The sequence below is a fragment of the Trachurus trachurus genome (genome assembly GCF_905171665.1).
Source record: "Trachurus trachurus genome assembly, chromosome: 17".
Taxonomy (NCBI): domain Eukaryota; kingdom Metazoa; phylum Chordata; class Actinopteri; order Carangiformes; family Carangidae; genus Trachurus; species Trachurus trachurus.
This window is the reverse complement of record NC_139900.1, coordinates 25,957,604-25,981,034: the sequence shown is the minus strand read 5'-3', so window position 1 is coordinate 25,981,034 and position 23,431 is coordinate 25,957,604. Positions and strand designations below refer to the sequence as shown.

The following is a 23,431-nucleotide window of genomic DNA, read 5'->3' as shown; positions in this document are numbered from 1 at the left end:
ATATCTGCTGACTGTTTCTATGTATTGCATCTGAGGGGAAGAATTGACAAGGCTTCATAACTGTCATGTGTCTCATCGTTTCATCTTTCATTCAGTTTTCATTAAACCTAATGTTTTCCAACCAAACTTGTGCTTGTAGTCAGTCTAAATGGGCTCTTTGCACAACTCCAATACTTCCTGAACTTAGTGCTGCTCCTTCATTTCCTGTCTTACATTATTGGACAACCTGATTATTCCAGGTGTGTCTGACCATTGTGACTACTCAGACACACCTGGATTAATCAGGTTGTCCAATAATGTAAGACAGGAAACAAAGGAGCAGCATTAAGTCCGGGAAGTAGTGGAGCTGTGCAAAGAGCCCAATTACGAATGCTATGAATGGCTGGTACAAAACTTAATATTACATACAATTTAGAATTCAACAGTGACTTTAAATAAGAGTAGAACTGGTGGATCAAAACATTTCATGGGCAAAATGTGAGTGTTAAAAAATGACCAAAATCAACATATTTTATTTGATATGCTCCTCTGTAAGTAAATAAATGCTGGAACATTGTTCCAAGGTTTGGTGGGCTCATGATAGCGTATACTCTCTGTGGCAAACATGTGGAATCAATTATACATCCATCCAGTACTGGCTGTAGCATACAAATGCGGAGAGCAGCAAAAATTGACAGAAGTCTAAATAATGATGAGGGAAATTATGCATAATTATGGCACTGCAGTTTTTTTTTTGTAAAAAGAAAAACATGCTGTATGATTATCATTTTCTATAGAAAAAACTAAGATACAAAAGCCCTTGTGTTCATCATTTCACATACAATACCCATTCCTTATTAAAAATTCACAAAAAACTGTCAAACTAAATATTTTTTTCCACATTATAATTAACTGTGGTGGGTGGTGACATGGTGGTGCAGTGGTTAGTAGCCTACTGTTGCTTTTCAGTGCACAGTCGAGTCCTGGGCTTCAGTAAACATCCTCTAAAATACTCTTGTTTAACTCATATGAGCGCAATTTCCTGATCACATTCAAGCGCTGCATTGCCTTTTTAAAAATGTATTCTGTGTTGGTTGTAAAACTTTAGGTAGTTACCATCCAAACACACGGTCTTAAAACAGAACAGGTGGAAAATAGTGGTGTCCCTGAAGAGCCAGCTCTTCATTTTCATTGTCTAATGTTCATGAATAATCAGGACACTGACCTCCCACTGGATGAACTGTGTCCCCTGATTGCACAAATCCGACAAGCAAAGACGACAGTGATGTCATCAGCATACAAGAAAGTACACAGTCTTAGAGCCCGTCCACACGGACACGGCTTTCAGTGAAACACAAGGTTTTTTTTTATATTGTTTTAGCGTTTCATATCGTTTTGAAAAGGTGAAAAGAGCATTTTCTGGAAACGGGTGCGAAAATCTCAAAATGCCACCCAAGTGTTTTCGTGAAGACAACCAAAATGGATATTTTGTGAAATGATGATGTCATACCCCCCCACCGCTCTACCTGTAACCTGAGCCACACTGATGTTACAGTCTATGGACGTAACATTACAACAATGACAACAATGGCCAAATACTGGTGCACTTGTAGAGCAGTGGGTAGAGCAGGTGCCCCATATGCAGAGGCTACAGTCCTCGCTGCAGTCGGCCCCATTTTGAATCCCGCATTGGGCGGCCCTTTGCTGCATGTCATTCCCCCTCTCTCTGCCTCCCCATTTCCTGTCTCTCTCAACTGTATACTGTCAAATAAAGCTAAAAAAAAAGGCCCCCAAAAATACTAAACAATGGTGTTTATGTGTGGCAGCGTTATAGGCCAGGCGTATGTACCACAGCGTTTTGAGTCGTTTTCAGTGGATTGTGTGTATGCAGATATTTCTTGAAACGATGATGTGCTTTTGGATTTTTTCCCCCCAAAATGAACAAGAAAAAGATAGTTTTGAGTGATGTTCTGTGTCCGTGTGGACAAGGTCTTATAGGTGATCCTTTAGAATGATCTTGTTTACTGCACTTCACACTTGACACGATTAAAAGCTTAACTGAAATCTGTAAGTATAAGTCTGCTGTAACTTTTTGACTCCTAGATACAGAATGAAACATAATGAGGAAATCATTTAACTCAGATTTAGCAGATGAATTCTGTCTGAAACATAATCATTCAACAGGTCATCCCTTCACCCCAGCTGCGTATGAGAAGAGCAGGGCGGCAGTGGTACCACAGTGGTGCAATAGCACCATCTACTGATGCAAATGTGAAATGTGTTAGAAAACAAGTGGTGTTGTATCAAGTGTGATGTGTGAATATTTCAAATATTAAAGCAGAAGTAAGTGGAATATTTGTGTTAATATAAGTCTTAAATAGTTATATCTTCCGACGGGAATCACTTACGCCTAAAATACACTGGATGCGGAACGACTCCGAAACGGGTCCGCTACGGAACGGCTGCGTACTCTGACTCCGTCAACTCACACCGGTTCCGTCCGTGATGTTGATTGTTGCGGCTCCGCCGCACAGCGAGAACACGTGATCTCGCGATAAAGCGGGTTGTAGTTTCCATAAAGTGAACCATAAAATCAAAAACAATTAATTTAATCCAGAGGAGTAGTAGAGAAACAACTTGGTGCTGACCTGACTTGATTTTACAATCACTATCTCCTTGTCCATGGTGTAAACTGGGTGAAATTATGTCTGAAAACCTCCGAGCTGCTGACTTCAGGCCGGTCGCTGCCCATTACAACGTTTTCAAGGTGTAAAGCAGGAAATATGCTCCGCTGTAAACATGGTGTATTTTATTTTGAAAATTAACCGGGTGTTTTATTTTGTCATACACGACCTGCTCTGTGCTGCTTGATGCGCCGTGCTCCGGCGTCCGGCAAAAATAGAAGCTCTGCGTATCTTTTGCGAGGGCTGCCGGATGCCGGTGCCGTTCCGGACCCACGACGCAGCGGACCCGGAGTCGGTGGACGCTGCCACGGTGATTATAATTAATGCGTATCGGCTCCGCCGCCGTACCGGAGCCGTTTCGGAGTCGTTCCGCATCCAGTGTATTTTAGGCGTTATAGAGTGTTTGGTCTGAAACACGGGTCTGTCAGTCACTCTGCTCTGCTGTAAGCCGAGGAGAAAACTTTCCTTGTATCCTACAACCTTTATCCAATGAGGAGAGAGAACGGCATAAAGGGGATGGTCCTCTCTGTGTGTGCAGCCAAGGGATGCGCGTGAATGTGGTGATGTAGGGACGAGGGCGCGGGGACTGCCAACTCCATCGGCTGACAAGAAGTTAGCTAAAATGACCGGATCGCTTACTTCTGCTTTAAATGAAAAAATAGGGAGGGGTCTGTTAACATAAAAACAAAACAAACAAACAAACAAAAACAAAAAAACAAATATGGTATTTTCCAGCCCAGTACACAGGCAGAGGATGAGCTGCTCTGAAAAGATGATTCCTTTAACTGAGGGTAGATTTAGACACACTTCCACAGGATGGCAGTAGCAGTCTACACTGAACCTCCTCCTCCTCTCAGTCAGCAGCATGGATCACATACCTCATGATGATGGACTTCACTTCAGCTCTAAAACACAGCCTGATACTTTATTAGAGAAGCCACCGCCTACAGTGAGTTTCTACTAATGGGTTAGTAGCACTTTAAGCCCTGTCTTCTTTGTATTGTTCCTTTCATGAGCCAATTTGCCTTTTAAATTCTCTGCTCCTGTCCCATGTGATCACTCACTGGAGTTCTGAATGATGCTCCATTCAGAGCACCAGACTCCAACATGTCTGTGTAGATTTTTAGTCGTTCAGGTTGCTTGAAGTTGTTTCACCTCTCATCTGAAAGCCTAGTCAGTTCTAAAAAACTGGTCGGGGAGTCCCAGGTATTTAAACTTAGTTGGGGTCAACACCTTGGAGGTGGTCCTGAGATACACGTTGTTACCTTAATGCAGGAGTGTCAAACTCAATCAAACGTGAAGTATGTCACAAGCCAAATAGTTTTGACATTTATTGAATAGACTCAGACATTGTTGTTGTTGTTATTTTTATCATAAATACCAAATATACAGTATAAAAAAAATTATATTGAATGAAAATAAAGTAACTTTGTTTTTCATTAATGGTACCTTCAAGCAAATTGAGAATATATCCGATATGAACAAGCTGGTGAAAACTGATTTCAGAAAAAGGATGTGAGAGCAAGTGAAGGGTCTCAGCACACCTGAAGATGCAGCTCACTCTCAATTATTTTATCAAAGCAACGTTTCGGTCAGGAATATGACCTTCATCAGGCATATGGAAAACATTTCAAACATGATTCATATATATACAGTACATATATTCCCGGTGGGACTGACCAATCAGGGGACTGGGGGGCTCAACTTGTGATGAGCTTCACCTGTTGGGGGGCGACAACATTCAATTCACACATAGACAAATCATAAAGTTTAACATGATGAGTAAGAAAATTAAAATATATATATATATATATTTTTTATAAAGACATTCTTAAAGAGAACCATATCAAGACACAAAGATTAGCAATATATAAATAGGGGCAGCTATGCCACTTGTTAAGATCTATTTGTTAGATCTAGGGGCTATGATATCAAAATAAATAGCCAGTATACAAAATAAGGAAGGAGGGATATCCAGAGCTGAAGCTACTGGGGTAATTACTCTATAGCTGTGCCCCACTTCAATGCCCACAACCCTTACTTTCACTGTCTTCTCCTGGATAATGTAGGATGCAACAAGTGAACTCTACATGGTCCAACTATCCTCAGATTCAGTGTGTGTTGGTAATGAATGTTGGGAATCACACATTCAAACAGTTCAGTTCAGTTGTCAGGCCATCATTGTAAATAAGAACATGCTCTTAATTGATTTCGCCTGGTTAAATAAAGGTTAAAAAAAAAAAATAAAATAAATGACTCAAGACACATAAAACAGTATGTGAAATTGGAAATTTAATAATGAGAAAATTTCAAAATTGAAAGTTTCCTTTCAAACAGAGAGGATATCCATCACTGTGTATCATCAGATACAGACTTCGGTCCTGACTCAGAGGGTTTTACCTTTCAGTTCTTCAGTCTCTGATTAAGGCAACAGATGGACACTCCTCAATATACAACATTCATTATAACTGATTAACAAACCTAGCTTTAAAGATGACAGCTTACATACACTCATATGACTCACAATTACATATGGCATTGGAGTTTAATGGTCAGCGGTAGATATCCCGATACATTTAGTTTATAAAGGGTTGGTAGTAAATGTAGAGCATGGTAGTAAACATGCTTAATGATCAATGAAAATCTGACATGAAAATGGAAAAAACATGAAAAAAGAACATGGAAAAATCAACAACTATAACTTCAGGTCTGACCAGGTATCAGTGAAATGTTACAGCACAGCGCTGAGTGTTGCCAGTCAACAGTTTGGAAGTTTTTCTTATTGGCAATAGCTTGATGACCAGGATCAAAACAAGAGGTAACACTGTTACACAAAGTTAATGGATGCGGGCGGAGTTCACCTGAACTCGCTACTTCACTGAACATACTTCATACTTCGGTCCTGACACTTTACTCATTCAACACTGTTTCAGACAAATGTACATCCCTCAAAAGTAAAGCTTCATGAAGTATCCTACAGATTACAGGTAAAGCACATCCACATGTGTTTGTGGACCTTTATGTGAATGTACGGACGCAAGAAAAAGAGCAGAGGGCTGTCCAGAACTAGCCGATGCAGTGTTAACTAATTACAGTTAATGTCAGTATACATGCTCTCATTATAGAGGCGGGCGTCAAAAACAAAAGATGAGGATTAGCATCACTTTCACTCTGAAGTCACTTAAGGAGCTGTGAGTGGTCTGGACTGGCTGTCCATGAGGCATCACAGATCTATGAGGTCACCTGAGTAGGAGCACTTGGCCCCGATATTATGAAATGATCCTTCCACAGATTACTAACAAAACATTATATAAAAGATAACTATGGTTACATAACTGTTGATCTCACAGTAAACACATTCAGCTCGTGCAGTGAGTGTAAATTGATAGTGGAGATAATCTTGATGTTAATATTAAAATAATATGTTGTATAAAATTAATATACAATTTGACCATATTATTTTTGACAGGTTCACAGGGAGACAGCAGGACAACGGATGAGCTCACTGTTAATGTGTGTGTTCTCCTGTTGGCATTATTTACAGTAAACACTACTTGAGTTCTATCTCATTATGTGACCATAGTTACAACATATATAAAATGTATGCTTTCAAAGATAAAGCAATGAGACAAGAAAACTCCCGAAGGATGATGGGAGTTTGTGTGTTGACTGCAGGAGACTAATATAATAATATAATATAATAAAGTTCCAGTATATCTAGCCCTTCTTTTTAAAGCCCACCAACAGTCATGAGCTGATTCATTCATTCATTCATTTTGTTTGGTATTAGTTGAGGAGGAAAATACCACGAGGCATAGGAAGGACGTTCACATTGAATTAAGGAATCTCATCTGTTCATCCTTGAAAACACATCAATCACATTATAATTTCATTCATGCCATTAAAAAACAAGCATATTAAGGTTATTTAGGCTACAATGCTACAGGGCAACATATAGAGGACATTCTGTATTCATATTCATTGAAGTCAATCCACTTCTGTGCTGTCCTCTCTATAATCCCACCTCTACGCTAGGAAGATTAAAAGAGTTGATATAAATTGGCTTTAGTCCCCTCATGTCTCCTTCTGTCTCCTGGACGTCCTTCACTTCTTCCGCTTTTCTCTCAGTCCTGTTTTACAGGACTGGAGCGTCCCTTGAACGTATCCATGAGGTTGAAGGCTCCCAGGTACTGGCCCAGCAGGATGCCCTGCTTCATGGGGAGGACGCTGAGGACAGACAAATGACACACATATCAGATGGATTGGTCCTTGTGCTTTCAAAGGTTCAGGTTTAGATTAGAAAACTAGTTCAGATGCACTCAAAACTTATTTAGAGGTAGGCTTGAACAGTCCAGCAACATCAGGCCTGTACCACATCTCCACAGTGTGGTACAGGCCTGGTGTTACTGTAGACTTTGTCTCATTTCCATAACTGTGTGTTAATGAACCAACATCATGTGAGGAGTCCTCAGCACTCAGCTCTTTGTGTTTAAATGTAATATGATTCCATTTGGCCTAATTATTGTAAACAGTGGGGTCAAACATCAGCATTGTGCACATGACACCCATATTTAAATTAGTCAGCCCAGACTACAAGCCCAGACTACAAAGTGGTTTACCAAAGAATAAAAGGTTAAAAGAAGTGAATTAAGGCATCAGCGCAGAAGGAGAAAGAGCATAGCCTAAACACAAAAAGACCACACACTAAGAATTTAAAAAAAAATCTGTTTTCAGGGGTGGAGTGGTTAGAGAAGCTGAGATGGCTGGGATTGGCTCAAGCCCCCCCACCACCCTGCATGGAAAAGCTGGGAGCCAATGGATGGACGGTCCTTCAGTATGTGACTGTGATAATTACATACTGCACCTTCACTGCACTTCTTTATTCAACTGTATTCACCTTGCTAAATAGAAGCTGAAGGTACCCAACTACACTGTTCCCAGGTGTCTTAAAGACGTGTCTGTGACATGCTTTGGTCAAAATCCCCCAAGGATCAAACATTACAGCTCTTTTCATCCTCTCTAAACAGCCTTGTTCAGAACGGCTGGTTTCAGAGCCTGTGCCTTTAAATGCAAATAAATCACTGCTTGCCCCGTCCCTTTTACTGTTACCAGGTAGGGGTGGGGTTATGCAAATTCGAAACCTGGTTACATCACTGGAAGACAACCGAGGAAACAGCTCGTAAAACCACATGGAGGGAGATTATTTTGTCAATTCTCACATTTTGGGGGCCGAAAGGCAAGACAAATACCTAAATATATGTTAAAGAGCCTTCACAAAGTGATATTTCCATAATATATGATAATCTTTTATTACGGACTCAGGTCCATTATGGGGAGACAATACAAAAACACATACAATACAAGATAAAAAAAAAACACCATCATAAATTTAAAACACATACTATATGTACATAATATGTCCCCTTTAAGGGTGTTTTCCACTTAATTTTCAAAATCTATTATTTTCAGAGTGGAAAATACAAAGGTAAAAAAAAGAAAAAGAAATGCCCAGCGCAAATTAACCCACATACTTGTGTACTGCAAAAGTGTCTCCATTGCTAAAGTTTAGCGTTACTTCTCAGAGTTTCACTTTTACAATCATGTAAACATGACGTGCTATGCGTCTTTTTCTGGTCAGTCGTCGTGGAAACATGACACTCTGCCAGTGGTGCAGCGTTTGGACCAGTGTGTGTGAACGCGAACCGTACGAGTTGAAGTGATGTCCCTCACTACTAAGCTGCTTTGAATAAAAGCGTTTGACAGATGAATAAATGTAAAACTATGTAAATACCTCTCTGGGATGTGAGTGGGTGAGGAAAACACTGGCATAAAACTAGAACTCCTCATTCACAACTCTACAGAAAACAGGATCCTACATGAGCATCAGGGTTTCTGTAGCTTGAACAGTAGAAGCCACAACAGTTTTAAATTTCCGGTGCACCCCTTTAAAACTAGACAAGCATTTCAGGGGTTGATGCATTTGTCTGTGCCAACAAAAGGAATGCATTTCTACAACAGTTCCTAATGGAATACGTATTTGTTCTAATGTAAAATAATTAGTTGGTGTTTTAAGAATGATGCATTCCTGCAGCTCGTCTTCCATCAGCAGCTTTTGGATGACTAACAATCCCCTGACTAACAATGAGCGTCTTCAAAGAGAGAGCAGAGACAAGGGGAGATAATACAACAGATTATTAAAAGCTTCAACACAATGGCTTTTATGTAATATGAACAGAGGTGACAGGCAAAGCACTAGCTCCATTTGTGTGAGCTATTTTCCACAGATGAGAAGCTTTCTAATAGAGAATAATGGCTCTGTCCTCAGACAAATGGACCAGAGAGAGAAGAAAGAAAACATCTCTGGATTGTTCTTACCAGACGTAATTACAGGGCTGAAGAGTTTATCTTTCTGAGGTGATCGCAAACATTTTCCGTTTCCATAATCTGGAAACATGTAACAACATTAATTCATGTGGGTCAACTGATGGACCTGCCGTCAATGAGCCACACTGTCCTCTCTACCCAAGCTGGGTCTGATATGAGATGTAGGCACCATGACTAAACAGACTTAACTCTGAAAAAGGTTCTGTTAGTTCAAATTAACCTTCATCGCACAGACAAAAGCTACAGTATATTCACTGTGTCCTTAAAGACCAAACAGGCCTTGTGCAGAATGAAGATGATGACGGAGCAGTCACTGGAGGAACACAGTGGCTGAGAAGGAGCATGAGGCTGAATGACTAAGGCCTTGTCCACACGAACACGGGTATTTTTGAAACCGGACTTTTATGGACCCCGGTTAAAAAAAAATGTGCGTCCACACCACCGGTGTGATAAAAAATAACTCTGTCCACATGAAACCGCAAATCCGTCTCAAATGTCATGCACATTCTAAAGCAGTAGGTGGCGATATCACTCCTAACAGGAAAGCAGCTGTAACTTGTACAAAGAGAGTGGAGGCTCAAACAGCTCAAACTGACCGGCACCGAGAGTCCGAGTCCGCGCTACTAACACACCCCGCCCGTAATCTCTTGTTTATGACAGATACGAAAATACACAAATACACACATCGTAACGATAATCCATCGATTCACTGATTGATTCTGAAAGGCTTCATTGAAAACAAATGTAAGGACGGGAGGAAGCAAAACAGTGGGGAAGTGGCCGCAATTTACAATTTGATAAAAGCCTGTTTTCGCCATATCAACATTATGTTTACATACAGATGTTACTGGTTCAAAATTGCGGGGTTTTTCCTGCACTGCAGGATCGCGTGATCGCGTGACTTTTCACCACAACTGTTTTCCTCTAGGTGGCAGCACCGTACTAAATACTGCTCAGACGTTTTGGGGACAATGCTGACAGCCTGATAGCCGCGATTAGGAGTGGCGCTGTTCATGATACAGAATACAAGAGGATGAAAGGAGAACTAGCTGCAGACAGTAAATAATATAGTAGCCTCGTTTTTCAATGACAAAATGTAACGACGGCAGCTACAGTAGACTATAGCCCACGTCTCACTCTCTTTTTTCGGTCATCTGTCTCGTCATCTCCAAAATGTGTTTTTAAAATGAGCCAACTACACTACTGTCATTACTCTCGTTTTTATGCAGCATATCAGACAACATACTAGTGTACTCGTTATTGCCAAAATGTCACATAATTTCTCACAATATAAATAGGTCAAATAAATATTTTTGTCCCGTGCGTAATTGTCAAGATCCGCATTTCGATTAAACTCGCCTTTCTTCTTTTGTACGAGTTGTTGGACAACTGCATTTTCATTTTATTTACTTATTTCCCTGTCCTAAGACATGTTTATGGATACACAGTTGAACATATTGTCATTTTTCCCTCGGCATTTTCCCTCACTTTGCTGAATATCTGTTGATTCATGTCATAAACACGAACATTAAAAATATCTGGTGTTTATTAAAAATAGCCTACATGTTGTTCATTCAAATCAGTTGTTGTTCATTGTAGAACAATAGGGTATTAATACGGTGATTTATATACAGATATTGATCGCGCAGTGTGACCACAATCAATCACTACGCACGGAGGAGTGAGGGACATTTGAAACAGCTGTATCAATCGTCCCTGCAGGGACTACTGACACTTTAACCTGTTTTGCCTCTAAAATTCAAAACTATGACATTTCATAGTTTAGGACCTGTTTATATACGAATTAATCTGTTGTTAGGTCATATTATTATTGCATGAAACACACAATACAACTTTTGATCACAAAAAAACTACCGCACGTAACATTTTACTTTCCGTAGTAAAAAACAGGTTCGCGCTAATAACTTTTGAATGGCGTGACGTAATTTCACGAGCTTTCCCAGGATTGGTCGGTGTTGAGTGCTGAACATAGTGACAAAATCTGACGGCTCAAGCTTGTGTGGTTTTCGAGGAAATCGCTGTGTATCAATCGTCCCGTGTATCAATCGACCCGGCTCTCCCCTACTGTGCAGTAGTGCCGCAGATTTCTCACTCCGCACCTTGTTTGAGAGTGCAGCTGGATGATTTCTTGTGAATGAACGGGTCTGTGTCACTTTGGGGCTGGGCGATAAAACATAGGATAAATAACTTTCCCTCGATAGAAGACGCGGCCGATACAAAGTCGTTTCATTCATCCATTTTTTGACAGACAACACAAACAGCCAGTGATAATGAGAGTGGTGACACCGTCAGCCATGCAGCCGGCCTGGACTTTTTATTTTTAATTATGAAGGATCATCTGCGCAAGGCAAAGATGATAGCATCAACAAAACAAGGCGTAACACACGCGGCTGTATGGGACAGGCTTTTATTTAATTCAGAACAAACCGCTTAGCAAAAATGGAAAATATAGTCTATAATAATTAATTGATCTGTTGTTTGGCCACTGTTTGAAAATAACCCGAATTATGAGCAAATAATCTGATCCAGAGCAGCAGTCATAATCAGACTTCTTCTAAATAAACCGCTCTAAATAACTTACTCTTCTTCTAAATAACCCTAAACCGCTCTGAGGCGAAACCAACTAACAGGGAGGAGTTGGAAGCAGCGGTTTTAAACAGAAACTACTGACATTAGGCTACTCCCGTTATGAAGCTTATCTGTGAAACGTGCGCTGCTCAGAGACTGGGCAGAACGGTCCCACTTGCTTTCTCCCCGGCTACGTTGGTGGAGATCTCCCACACAGTAAAAGATTTAGGCAACACATTCTTCCAGCTGGCTGTTTTTCTTCCAGTTACAGAAAGTAGCCTATGTGCAAAGTACCACATTAACATCTCTATTCATATAACGCCCATCGAAACAGCTGATTTACATGTCGGCCGTATGGCGATTGGCCATTCACGCGGCTTTGTTCTTGGTTTCGGCCAATCAGCTTATAAGCATGGCTAATTATCAGCTTTCAACCAATCGCACTGTTTTAATGTGTGTGTGAAAGTTATTTTCTTTAGTTCATTTTCGTTTCTTTTGGATTTTTTGTTACAACAATGTATCAATATAATATTGTTTTCGTTTCATTTCGTTATAAAAATCAATCCCTTTTCTTTGAAACAATGAGATTGAGCAGCTAAAAACCAGACCAGTTCAACTGTAGCGATTTTCATAACACTATCGCTCCGGATCAGAGGTACTAAGATGCTGATTATTAACTCAATAAACTCAACCATGGCTTGTCTTATTGTTAATCTGAACGCACATGTATAAAGGGCAGAGTCAAGGCAGCAGATAAATCACAAAACATCAACGCGTCCGTGAGCGCAGCGCACCTCATTTTCTCCTGTGAAGAAGAAGAGAAAAAAGAATGAATGTTTAGGTTTATTTAGAAGAAGTCTGATTATGACTGCTGCTCTGGATCAGATTATTTGCTCATAATTCGGGTTATTTTCAAACAGTGGCCAAACAACAGATCAATTAATTATTATAGACTATATTTTCCATTTTTGCTAAGCGGTTTGTTCTGAATTAAATAAAATCAGCAAACCTGGCGTGCTCAACTCAAGGTATGAACGGGTGAATCGGGTGCCAGTCCAAAAAAATTCAAAGTCAAAAAACGCTGAGGACGGCTGATTGCCGAAACGCGTCCGTTTCTCGCTGCCGAGCAGTTTTTATGAATTAAAAAGTGTGTAACTTAAAGTGAGTGCTGAATTAAATAAAAGCCTGTCCCATACAGCCGCGTGTGTTACGACGTGTTTTGTTGATGCTATCATCTTTGCCTTGCGCAGATGATCCTTCATAATTTGTGATACATAATCATCAAGTCATAAAGCAAGACAGGCTTTATCATATTACAATAAAATGTGATTTAGGCAGGGTATACAGTAGTTAGTTCTAGTTTAATAGCCTAGAGTTTAAGCTGTGGATTACTGCACAGATCACCGAGTCATCCGCCTGTCGTCCTCCGTTCTCACAGATGCCACCTGGCGGTTGTTTTGGCACATTGAGGCTTTTCATTAAAACCTCTTGTCTCGCCAAAGAAAAAAAATGCCTGAGTCTTGTGCCGTCTCGCGTGGACCACGCGTGAAGTCCGCAATTTTGAACCAGTAACATCTGTATGGTGACCACGCGGTTTTGTATTAATGTCCACATGTTTAGTGATTATTGATATTCACAGTAGCCATAATAGTCCACTCAGCGTCTGAGCGGTCAGCGCATGGTCAGCGTCCAGAAGCTTGACGTTAACTAAGGGGGGCGGGGATTTATGAAAAATGTGCAGTTTTCCTGTCGACGACACATGAAGCTGAAACCGGAGTTTTCGAAAAAGTTCACCCTGGACTCCGGTTACAAAAAACTCCGGTTTCAGGAGCCGACAACTGCGGTTATGTGTGGACAAAAGGCCAAACCGTGTAGAGAAACACACGGTTTCAAAAATACCCGGGTTCGTGTGGAGGGCCCCTGAGTTCAAGAAGTCATCTTTATTTATATAGAACCTTAAACACAACACAAATTGCTCCAAAGTGCTTAATACAAAGAGAGAAAAAAAACACAATAGTGAAGAAAAAAAAGAAAAGGAAAGGAAAGAAAATAAAAACTTAAGTTCTCCCGCGGAGCTCTGCCCAGTTTGAAAGGAGAAGGCAGCCCCTATGTGATGTTGTGCAATGTAGAATGGGTATTATAGAAGAGAAACACACATTTCAGGACTACTGACTTGTATCACCAGAACAGACATGTCCTGTGATTTTCAGCCTCTTTCCATATTTAATAGGGGGGACAATGCCTGACAGTGCAGCTACCAAGATGCCTTTGCCACCTTGGTCTCCAAAAGAACCCAAAACCAAGGGGGCAGTTGTCGGTCTGAGAAGTGAAGCTCACTTCCGCGTTCAAAAAACTGCAATCCCCCCGGCTTCCTCTGGGGGCTGGTGTCAGAAACAGCATTCTCCATAGACCCCCATGTTAAAATCGCCGACTTTACGTCCTCAATAAACATGATCAAAGCCTAGTGTCAGCACGTTTTTTGGTCTTACTCGATAGTTTCTACCCCCACACACACTCTGAGGGGGGGGTGATTTTTTTTTTTACTGTTATTAGGTTAAAATTCTGGCCAATTAGGGCGCGGAAACATTGAGTGACAGGTCCGAGCAGGTCCGTGGACAGCTGCTTCGAGGCCAGTGGGAGGGTTCTCGGCCGGCCAATCCAACATGGCGCTGTTCAGGCCGCCATATTTGAGTCACAAAAATGACTCCCCAAAAACCAATGGGTGACGTCACGGATGCTACGTCCATATTTTTCACAGTCTATGCCCAAAACAAAACAAATAAAAAAAATAAACAAAGAGGGAAAAGCCCTAATCTATTCTGTCTTGTTTTCTTTAATTGAAATACAGGCCCTTAAATGAATTTGCCTGGGGGTTACTTTTATTCATGGTAAAATAGTGAGTTGTTTACTATACAAGTGCACTATGTTAAATGTTTCCTGCATTGAAAATTGACAGTAAATATGAAAATGTACTTCGTTGATTTTATTTAATTGACATTGGGGTTGGCTATAAGACACCATTTGGACTTTATAAGGTTTGAACCCTTAACTTGGATGAAAGTTTAGTAACTGGACCTCAGTGTAAAAGGTAAAGATGACATTTAGTATTGGTATGATGATGATGTAGAGATTGAATGGTTGGGGTTGTGTCTTCAAGATTCAGTTGGAGGTGGTGTTGCCTTCAGCCATATGGATATGTCAGATCTGTTTGCATCATATTCATGTTTCCTCCTGCTCAGAGGATCACAAACCTCACACATCTACACACACCAGGCAGCGTGGATACATTCATTAATGATTTAAATCTCTCAGAGATTTAATTGCTAACCTTTGCACCCCACCCCCACCCACTGTGCAATTAATGACGGTGCATTTACTCAACATACATGACAGCGGCAGAACTGACATTTAAAATGAGTGTGTTTCATATTTCTGCAGCTTTGACGCTAGGGCTCTGATAGATCTTTTAACTAAATGTCAACAAGTGATGGTTATTTATCCAGCACAGCCTCTGGATGGTGTGAAACCCGGTGAGAAAGTTCACACACACACACACACACACACACACACACTGCTCTGAGGCTCCTCTCGGCATCCACCGAGAGCGGTGGTGAGGGAGCAGCTTTACGGCCTCTCTTAAATAGACTGATTTGTTCCACGGCGGCCAAACAACAGCTCTCGACAAATACATTATCATGCTTCATAAGTTGCATCCAGACAGATACTCGTGCCCATCGCCATAAAGACTCCCACTGTCTCCATAAAACCTATGGCCCATCCACCTGCCGTTGTAGCTTGACGTCCGAGTTTGGTTCCACTGAACGTCATAAATGTTTAGTGAATAGACGGCGGCCAGCTGATTTACTTCTCACATTATGTCTGTTTGTTGTTCCTGCTGGGTGTTTGTCTAGTTTAAACTCAGTCAACTGTGCACCAAGAGACATTTTGTGCAGCAGTTTTGCTGGCAGACCCACAAACCCATCCATTTCCCTTTTATCCAACACTTGTTTCACTGATCCATTCATCAACACTCCCATCAATGCGAGGAAAATGTTTTCTCTCTGCGCTGCCACGGATTAAAAATGTCAGTGGTTGGGAGCAGTAGAACAGTAGACACGATGCCCTGCTGTCACAGCTGCCAGCATGACCCTGACCCTGGAGACAGGTGGAAGAATTTCACAGGAATGTCACAACAACAGGTGTTGTGGTATTTTTTTTTAAAGAAAAATTACATAAAAGGTTGAAAACAAGACCAATAAAAAGAATGTTGTACCACCTTTAAAGATCAAGTATTATTTTATTAATGATCAAATTACATTTTTATGTTATTTTGTGTTGGTTTGAATAGTTAGAATATAATTACCTTTCGTGTTCTTATGTTGTTTCACTCCACCGTGGCATTATCATTGCTGACTGCTATTATCTGCCTACAAACATTGCAACATGCTCTTTAGCACCACTTAATGGATGAGAATGTACATTTAAACAGGGTCTGGAGTACAAGGCAAAGTGGAGAGTCAGGAGACAAGAGTGAACTATGTATGACCCCTTGTAACACCTGTTGTTTTGCTGAGAGTTGTTATGCACTTGCAGTTACATTGAATGGCCACCAGGCAAGGATTGAAGAGGGCTCACGAAATTGTATGAAAGTCTATGGCAGCATCTTGGAAAACAATGGCAGAATGGCATGATAGAGAAGGATACAAGGCTAAAATCAAGGCTGCAAGCAGTCAGCAGAGATAAGGTCACGGGTGGGGAAAGTACCAAAAACCACAGGCTCACCAGCATATAAGCCACACACGGATGTTATGAAAATCAGTCACTTCGATTCTCCTGTCGAAACTCTGAACTTTTTTCTTTTTCATATACTTTGTATCCTGTAAGTGACTCGGGGTGTTTGCTTTTATTTTACTTTTGTCTACGAGTGAATAAAAGACAACTCTACGTCGGATTCATCCTTTTCCAGCGTTTTATTGGAGTCTTTAAAGTTATTATATTGAAGTGATGCTGAATAGGTTCAAGGCCCAAAAAAACGAACTTATTTTACATCACAGGCTGGAATCTCTGCAGTGTTACTATGTTGGTGCAAGTGCTGGACACCTCCAAGACTGCATGGAGAAAAACATATTGCTGAATTGATTTTGACCCCCAAGACTTTTATGTTCCAGTAGATCAAACTCCCATTATTAGATTATATAATGATTGATTTAGTGTCTCAAATGAAATACTTCAGTTGTTACACTTACATGTGGCACACTATATACACTCATGAATCAAATCAGAGCAGTACAAGCTCCACTCCTAAAACAATCTGCTGACAGATCCTGTTTCAAATATACTGAACACCATTTGACTGGTAAATTGTAAATGTTTGTGTTCAAGCCTTCTAGAGCAGTGATTCTCAAACTGTGGTACGCGTACCACTAGTGGTACGTGGGCTCCCTCTAGGTGGTACGCAAAAGACTCACCGAATTAAACATAAATAAAATAAAATAAATTTCAGATGCAACAAAAAATCAGGCAACCGCATATTTTCGGCCGAAAATGACCAAAAATGCATTTGCAGGATGTTGTGATGATACCATAGAATAGAGACTGTATAAATACAAGCAAAAACCTGCCGAAAATGCCGACATCATTATCAGCAAACGAGTCCAGGCACCGCTCCGACCACACGTGTATCTGTTTACCTGTTAGCTCCGTTAGCTCCATTAGCTCCGTTAGCTCCGTTAGCTCCGCTAGCTCCGTTAGCTCGGCTACAGTCCAACTGGAGCGGCTCGTTGAGCAGCGCTTCAAATAACCTGCGTACTTGTGTACTGCGTACGTGTGTCTTTGATGTTAAAGTTTAGTGTTACTTCTCAGAGTTTTATTTTTACGATCGGGGGTCATGAGGCACTGCTAATCTTTTCCGGCCAGTCGTCATGGAAACATGACGCTCTGTCAGTGCTGTGGCTTTTGGACCTGAGTGAAAACAAACGTGTATGAGCTGAAAAATGAAACAACGTATCATTGTATACCGCCATTATAATTAGTAATTAGTAGGCTAATTATTATTATTAGGGAAGACTGGGGATGGTTGTAACAGCATCACTTTCACCAATAAGGGATAACAGTGTGTAAATGTGCTCAACATCATGTGTAGCCTACCCACTCCCTCCCTGACATTGCATGTGAATTTACATGGCTGTGTCAGTGTGTAGGTTTTACAGCCCAAAAACATTTTTTTTTAGGTCAGAAACTAATATATTTTTTTCAAGCCTAAATTTTGACTAGTATTGATACCGTTTAAGTTTAAATTAAAGCAGATATCAGTGGAATGTTTTTGTTAATATAAGTCCTAAATAGTCCTATTTTCCGTCAGCAATCACTTACATGAAGTATTTCAGCCTAAACACGAGTCTCTCCGTCACTCTGCTCTGCTGTAACCCGAGGAGAAAATTTTCCTTGTGGGATACAAGTGTTATCCAATGAGGAGAGAGAACGGCATGAAGGGCTGTGTGTGCAGCCAAGGGATGCGCGTGAATGTGGTGACGTAGCACGAGGACCAATTGATGCCTGACAAGGGCGGGGGCTGCTAACTCATGGTGCGTTCAAAGAAACTCGTACTTTGTGTTTTTCCTTCCTGTGAAGTCATACCAGTTCGATCTGGTACGAGTTCACGGGTCGGAAGTTACGAGTGGCCGTTATAGGGAACTTTCACAGACAACAGGATGGTAAAAACACGAGCTACGGGTTACCTGGAACGCTACCAAGTCGTAGTTGTGACTTGAAGCTGTAACTTACGGTTTCAAAAGCCTGCCTTGAACTCAGCATTAGCCGAAACGGCCGTGAAGCTGATATCTGCTTTAAGTAACTTGTATAAGATGAAAGAGCAGGTTTTTGGGTGAAATATGAGTCATTTCTTACATATGAATATATGAATATGATCTTTAAGACAGCTTTCTAATGTTAGGATACACCCCCCCCCCCCCCGCCGACTTGGTGGTACTTGGAGAGGCAAGTATTTTCTGGGGTGGTACTTGGTGTAAAAAGTTTGAGAACCACTGTTCTAGAGTCTAACCTCAAATGCAGTTGGTTCAGAATGCAGCAGCTAGGATGCCCACTTGCACCAACTAGCATGAGCATATCAACCCAGTCTTGAGATCTCTTCACTGTGTCTGTGTTCTGTTTAAACTCAGAACTTTGTGATTACTTTTATGGTTGTTTATGGGTAAGTTTCAGCTCCTTTATCTTTCAGACTGGAAAGCTCATCCCTCCTGAATGTATCAAGATCATGTCTATAACTTAAAGCAGAAGTAAGCGGAATGTTTGTGTTAATATAAGTCTTAAATAGTTAGGCTATATCTTCCAACGGCAATCACTTACATATAGTGTTTGGTCCGAAACACGGGTCTGTCAGTCACTCTGCTCTGCTGTAAGCCAAGGAGAAACCTTTCCTTGTATCCTACAACCTTTATCCAATGAGGAGAGAGAACGGCATAAAGGGGCGGTCCTCTCTGTGTGTCAAGCCAAGGGATGCGCGTGAATGTGGTGACGTAGGGACGAGGACCAATAGATCCATGACGAGGGCGGGGACTGCTAACTCCTTCGGCTGACAAGAAGTTAGCCAAAACCACCGGATTGCTTACTTCTGCTTTAAGGGGACAGAGTCTTCACAGGTACTGCTCTAAAATAAAGGATCCAGTTTGCATTAGAAATTAGTCAGTCTTTTATTTCAAACACAGTCCATTCTCATAGCCCATTGTCTATATGTATGTTTTACTAAATTTAGTTCATTCATCCATCATGAGGAGAATCTAAGTCCATCCAAGTATGTTAATTCAGAACCAAGGGTCGTCACTGAGCTACAGAAGATGTGGAAGGTGAAGGCCTCTCATTGCTGCTTTACAGCCACTGGTTCCAGTTCCATGTTAAGTCTCCAGTCCAGGCCATGCTTTCATCGATTGCACAGTGCCCATTATGTGGACTCTAATGTTCTGCCTCAGTGATCTTCTTCCCATTTGTTCCCTCACACGGCGAGTTTTTTTGTACCTAAATTGGATTGTTATTTATAATTTCTTCTGTAGTTGCATGATTCATTTGATTTGGGTAGGTTGTTTTAATTTCCTGTTCTTGTCGCCTCCTTTGTTTATTTCCACTCTTTAAAGCCTCTGCTTGTGATAAAAGGTCGTATAAAATAAATGAACCTGGACCTGAACTTGATTACAGCAGCTGACACTTTACTAAATGTGTATAAAGATAATGAGGTAAACAAATGGAGGGTATTTAGGGAACATAAACTGACTAAAGAGAAGTGCTTTTAGAAGTGAAGTGAAAACTAAAAAAGGTCCTGAGACCACTCTGTGAGTCACTGCTCTCTGATCATGTTCGAAAAAAGGCAATGGGTTAGCTTTCCTCATTTACGAATGCTGCCTACACACAGTTGTGTCATAACTGTGCTCATGACCGTTTGAAAGCACAATGTGGGATTTATCAGTTTGTTGTGATGCTTGAGAATATGAGTCAATGTTAGCAGGACCAGTGTCAACTAGGCTTTTCACTGTTCTGAGTGGAGATAAAACCGCAGAGACAATGGAACAAGAGAAAGATTCATGCAAATGTTCACATCCAATAAAACACACATACACTTAGAAAGGGGGTCCAAATGTCAGAGACACCCAGTCAAAACATTTCTACTATGCAATTGTTTTGATTCTAGTGCTATTTGTCTTTCTGTCCTTTGACTAGTTCGGCTTTACAGTTTCTGTGAAAAGTTAAATCTTTGGTGTGGTGTTCAGAGTATTTGGTTTAATGCAAGGACAACACAAGTTCGCACAAATCTCTCAAGATCAAGAGTGCTTGGTTTTTCAGTCTTCTGGATGCCTCCATAAAGGTTCAAAGGGTCCGAGGGTGAGGCCTGTGACCATCACGATTACTTCACTGGTTTTAAAGAAGTTCTTACAAGCTTTCAAGAGTGTTTAGGTGGGCGCATGGCGTCTGTCAGACTTCCTATTTCTCCGACCATACATTTCTATATTTTTGCGTCCATTAGTCCGACCTCCCATTTCTCTGATTTAAAGGAGTATTATCGCAAAATTCGGCCACTAGATGGAGCCAGGCGGAGCTTATCAGATATAAACAAGTGGGCAGCTGTCAGAGAGAGAGAGCAGCCTCGTTTAGTCCCCCCCGCCCCCCTCCTTCTCCCTCCCCCCTCCTCCTCCCTCACCAGGCCGAATGAACGTGCAATCGCGGGAAAAAGAAAACTCGCTAGTGGAAGCGACAGCTCTACGTCGCGCACAACCACAACCACAACAATGACAACAACAGCAACTGAAACGTCCTCCTCCTTAATAACGCTGAGAGGACAGCTGAAGAAAGACACAGGGACGTGGAGACAAAGTGTTCTACCAGCGATTCAGTGACTGTGAGCACCCTAACACTGCTACATTACTTACTGTTGCATATTTGTCCGGTTCGGAGGTCGGATTTGCGAGTTCCGAGTGCATTTTAACGCAGCAAGCGCCGGGCCGGCTTGGATCATAACAAAGACAAATGCTGCATTTGCCCCACGGACACTATACTGTTGGCGATTTTTTTTGTAAATTTACTTATGGCTCCCCCCGACCCATCTTTTGCATATGTCAGCTTATTTTATGCTATTACTGCTGTATTTGCGATAATGCTCCTTTAAGTAACCCTAACCATAACCCCCTAGAAAAAGTTGGATTAATGGGTAGTCGAAGAAATGGGTGGTCAGACTTTTGGGTGGTCGGACTGACCGATCCTGTTACAGCATTGATCTTTCCCCAAAGATGCAATGTAGAGGGTGGCACATCTCTCAAGGATGGAGTGGCACTCAAGAGCACCAGAGATACTTAACAGATTTTTCAGAGACTTAACATTCCAACTGCCATGTTTCACTGGGGATCATATTCATCTGCTATCTGCTATGAAATGTTCCTCAGTGTTTAGCCTGGTTTTCCTTGTCACTTGTCCTGAGACCACTACTGTACAAGACTGCCTTCTTTAGCCATGACTCTTGCTGGTTGGAGTCTTGTGTTCTTTATATGGTAAATTTGGATGAAGCTACTTTTCTATCCTTCAGGTTATTAAGCTTGATGATCTTCTGGTGGTGTGGTCAGTTATGGTCTGTCTGGTCATTCTTTAGATACGACTGTTATAGGATCCGCCGCTGAGATAACCCTTCCTTGCTAAGAAGCATTTGCCTTCTGACGAGATTCAGAACTAAACTGAAGGAACATTGTATCTCTGTGAGAGGAGTCAGTTTATGGAACAGTCTGAACAAGGAAACCAAAGAAGCAAGATCAAACAGTATATTTAAAAAAATTGTTAAATATAACATGATTCAGAAATATGACCTGGTGTAAATGTAATAAAACCACACGTAAAGGTGTATACACATACATGTGCATAAGTGTCTGCGTGTGTACATGTAGGTGTGAAAATTTTGTTTGTATGGATTTATACACAGATATTGGTGTTTATGTATTTATTTATGTGTATATGTGCGCATGTGCGCATGTGACAGTAAATTCATATATGTGTCTATACTGCATGTAGGTACTATCTAATTTGTGAATTAATTCTTTGTAACAAGGGGTAGACAATATAAGTTCGCTTCTTTCTACCCCCTTTCATTCAAGAGTTACAGTATTGTCACTGTTTATTTTATTTTTTGTTTTTATGTTTGACAAATGAATGAAATAAATAAATAAACTAAACTAAACTAAACTAAAACTAAACTAAACAAGCCATTTTCCCACAATACTACCTATTGAAGAACCATCTACTGGAAACGGGAGATCCAGCCCTTTGACCACATCCACAATAATACGTTCGGTTCCACACCATTCTGGAGCTTTCCAGAACCTAAAATTAAGTTAGTTGCAGAAGCTGCTGACTGAGTTTGAAACTGTGTGGAAACTAAACTGGATGGACAGCAGCACCTGATACTTTTTTGGAAACATGTAAGTTTTCAGTGAGAGATGTCAAACTCACACAAATCATTCTGCGATAAAATGTGTTGCCAATTAACTTTTAGTAAATCATCATCAATCATTGCTCATTACTCAATAGCTTCTTCTCCTTTCTGAATCATTCAACTTTCTCATTATTTCCATGTTTGGATGGAAATATGAAAGACTTTAATGCAGTGTTTCTCAAACTTTTTTAAAATGTGACTAAATTGTTGCGACTAATAATCACGTCACATGTGACGCTCTCTGCCCACACTGAATCCGTTAAATATGTGCGTCTGTTTTGATGGAAACATCAGCTGTGCGCTCGACATCAGACTGGAGACGTAACTACTCGGTTAAAGATCCATGGCGCTGTTGACGCGAGCGACAGAAATAGAAATCGAGCGTCCGGCTCTAAACGGCGCATCACGTCCAGTTAAGAAATTAAACAATGTATAATTTTCGCATGTGCTGTGGACCAAGGTTGAACATCAGTATGTGTGCAAACACCCTTAAAACTGAAAACAAGACACTTTTTTAATTTTAAAAACGTGATATGTTACCATGTCACCTTGCAGACCACTAGTGGTCGCTCACGGACCACCAGTGGTCTGCGGACCACACTTTGAGAAAGGCTGCTTTAATGTCATCTCTGACTTTGGACCAGGCTGTGCATTAGTGGAAGCCTCGTTGGGTCAGGGTTACAACCTTCACAACCTTTGCACACCTCGGTAAGGACAGTTTATCAGTCTTCCTTTTAGATCCACATTGGATAGACAGAAACCTCTGTCCCTTACGTGTACCTCAACATGGTTTTATGGTGGAGGTCCATGAGAT

General features: G+C 41.0%; 1 protein-coding gene across 2 annotated transcripts in view; it reads right to left on the bottom strand.

The window, feature by feature from the left end:
- Nucleotides 1-4,935: 4,935 nt before the first annotated feature.
- LOC311000888 (epidermal retinol dehydrogenase 2-like) overlaps nucleotides 4,936-23,431 on the bottom strand; it is a 56,318-nt gene continuing 37,822 nt past the window's right edge. For both annotated transcript variants that reach the window (XM_083991762.1, XM_083991761.1), the window contains exon 7: nucleotides 4,936-6,890. In XM_083991762.1, coding sequence (XP_083847888.1) covers nucleotides 6,788-6,890 — 103 coding nt within the window. In that variant the 3' untranslated portion in view covers nucleotides 4,936-6,787. The remainder of the gene's footprint in view (nucleotides 6,891-23,431) is intronic.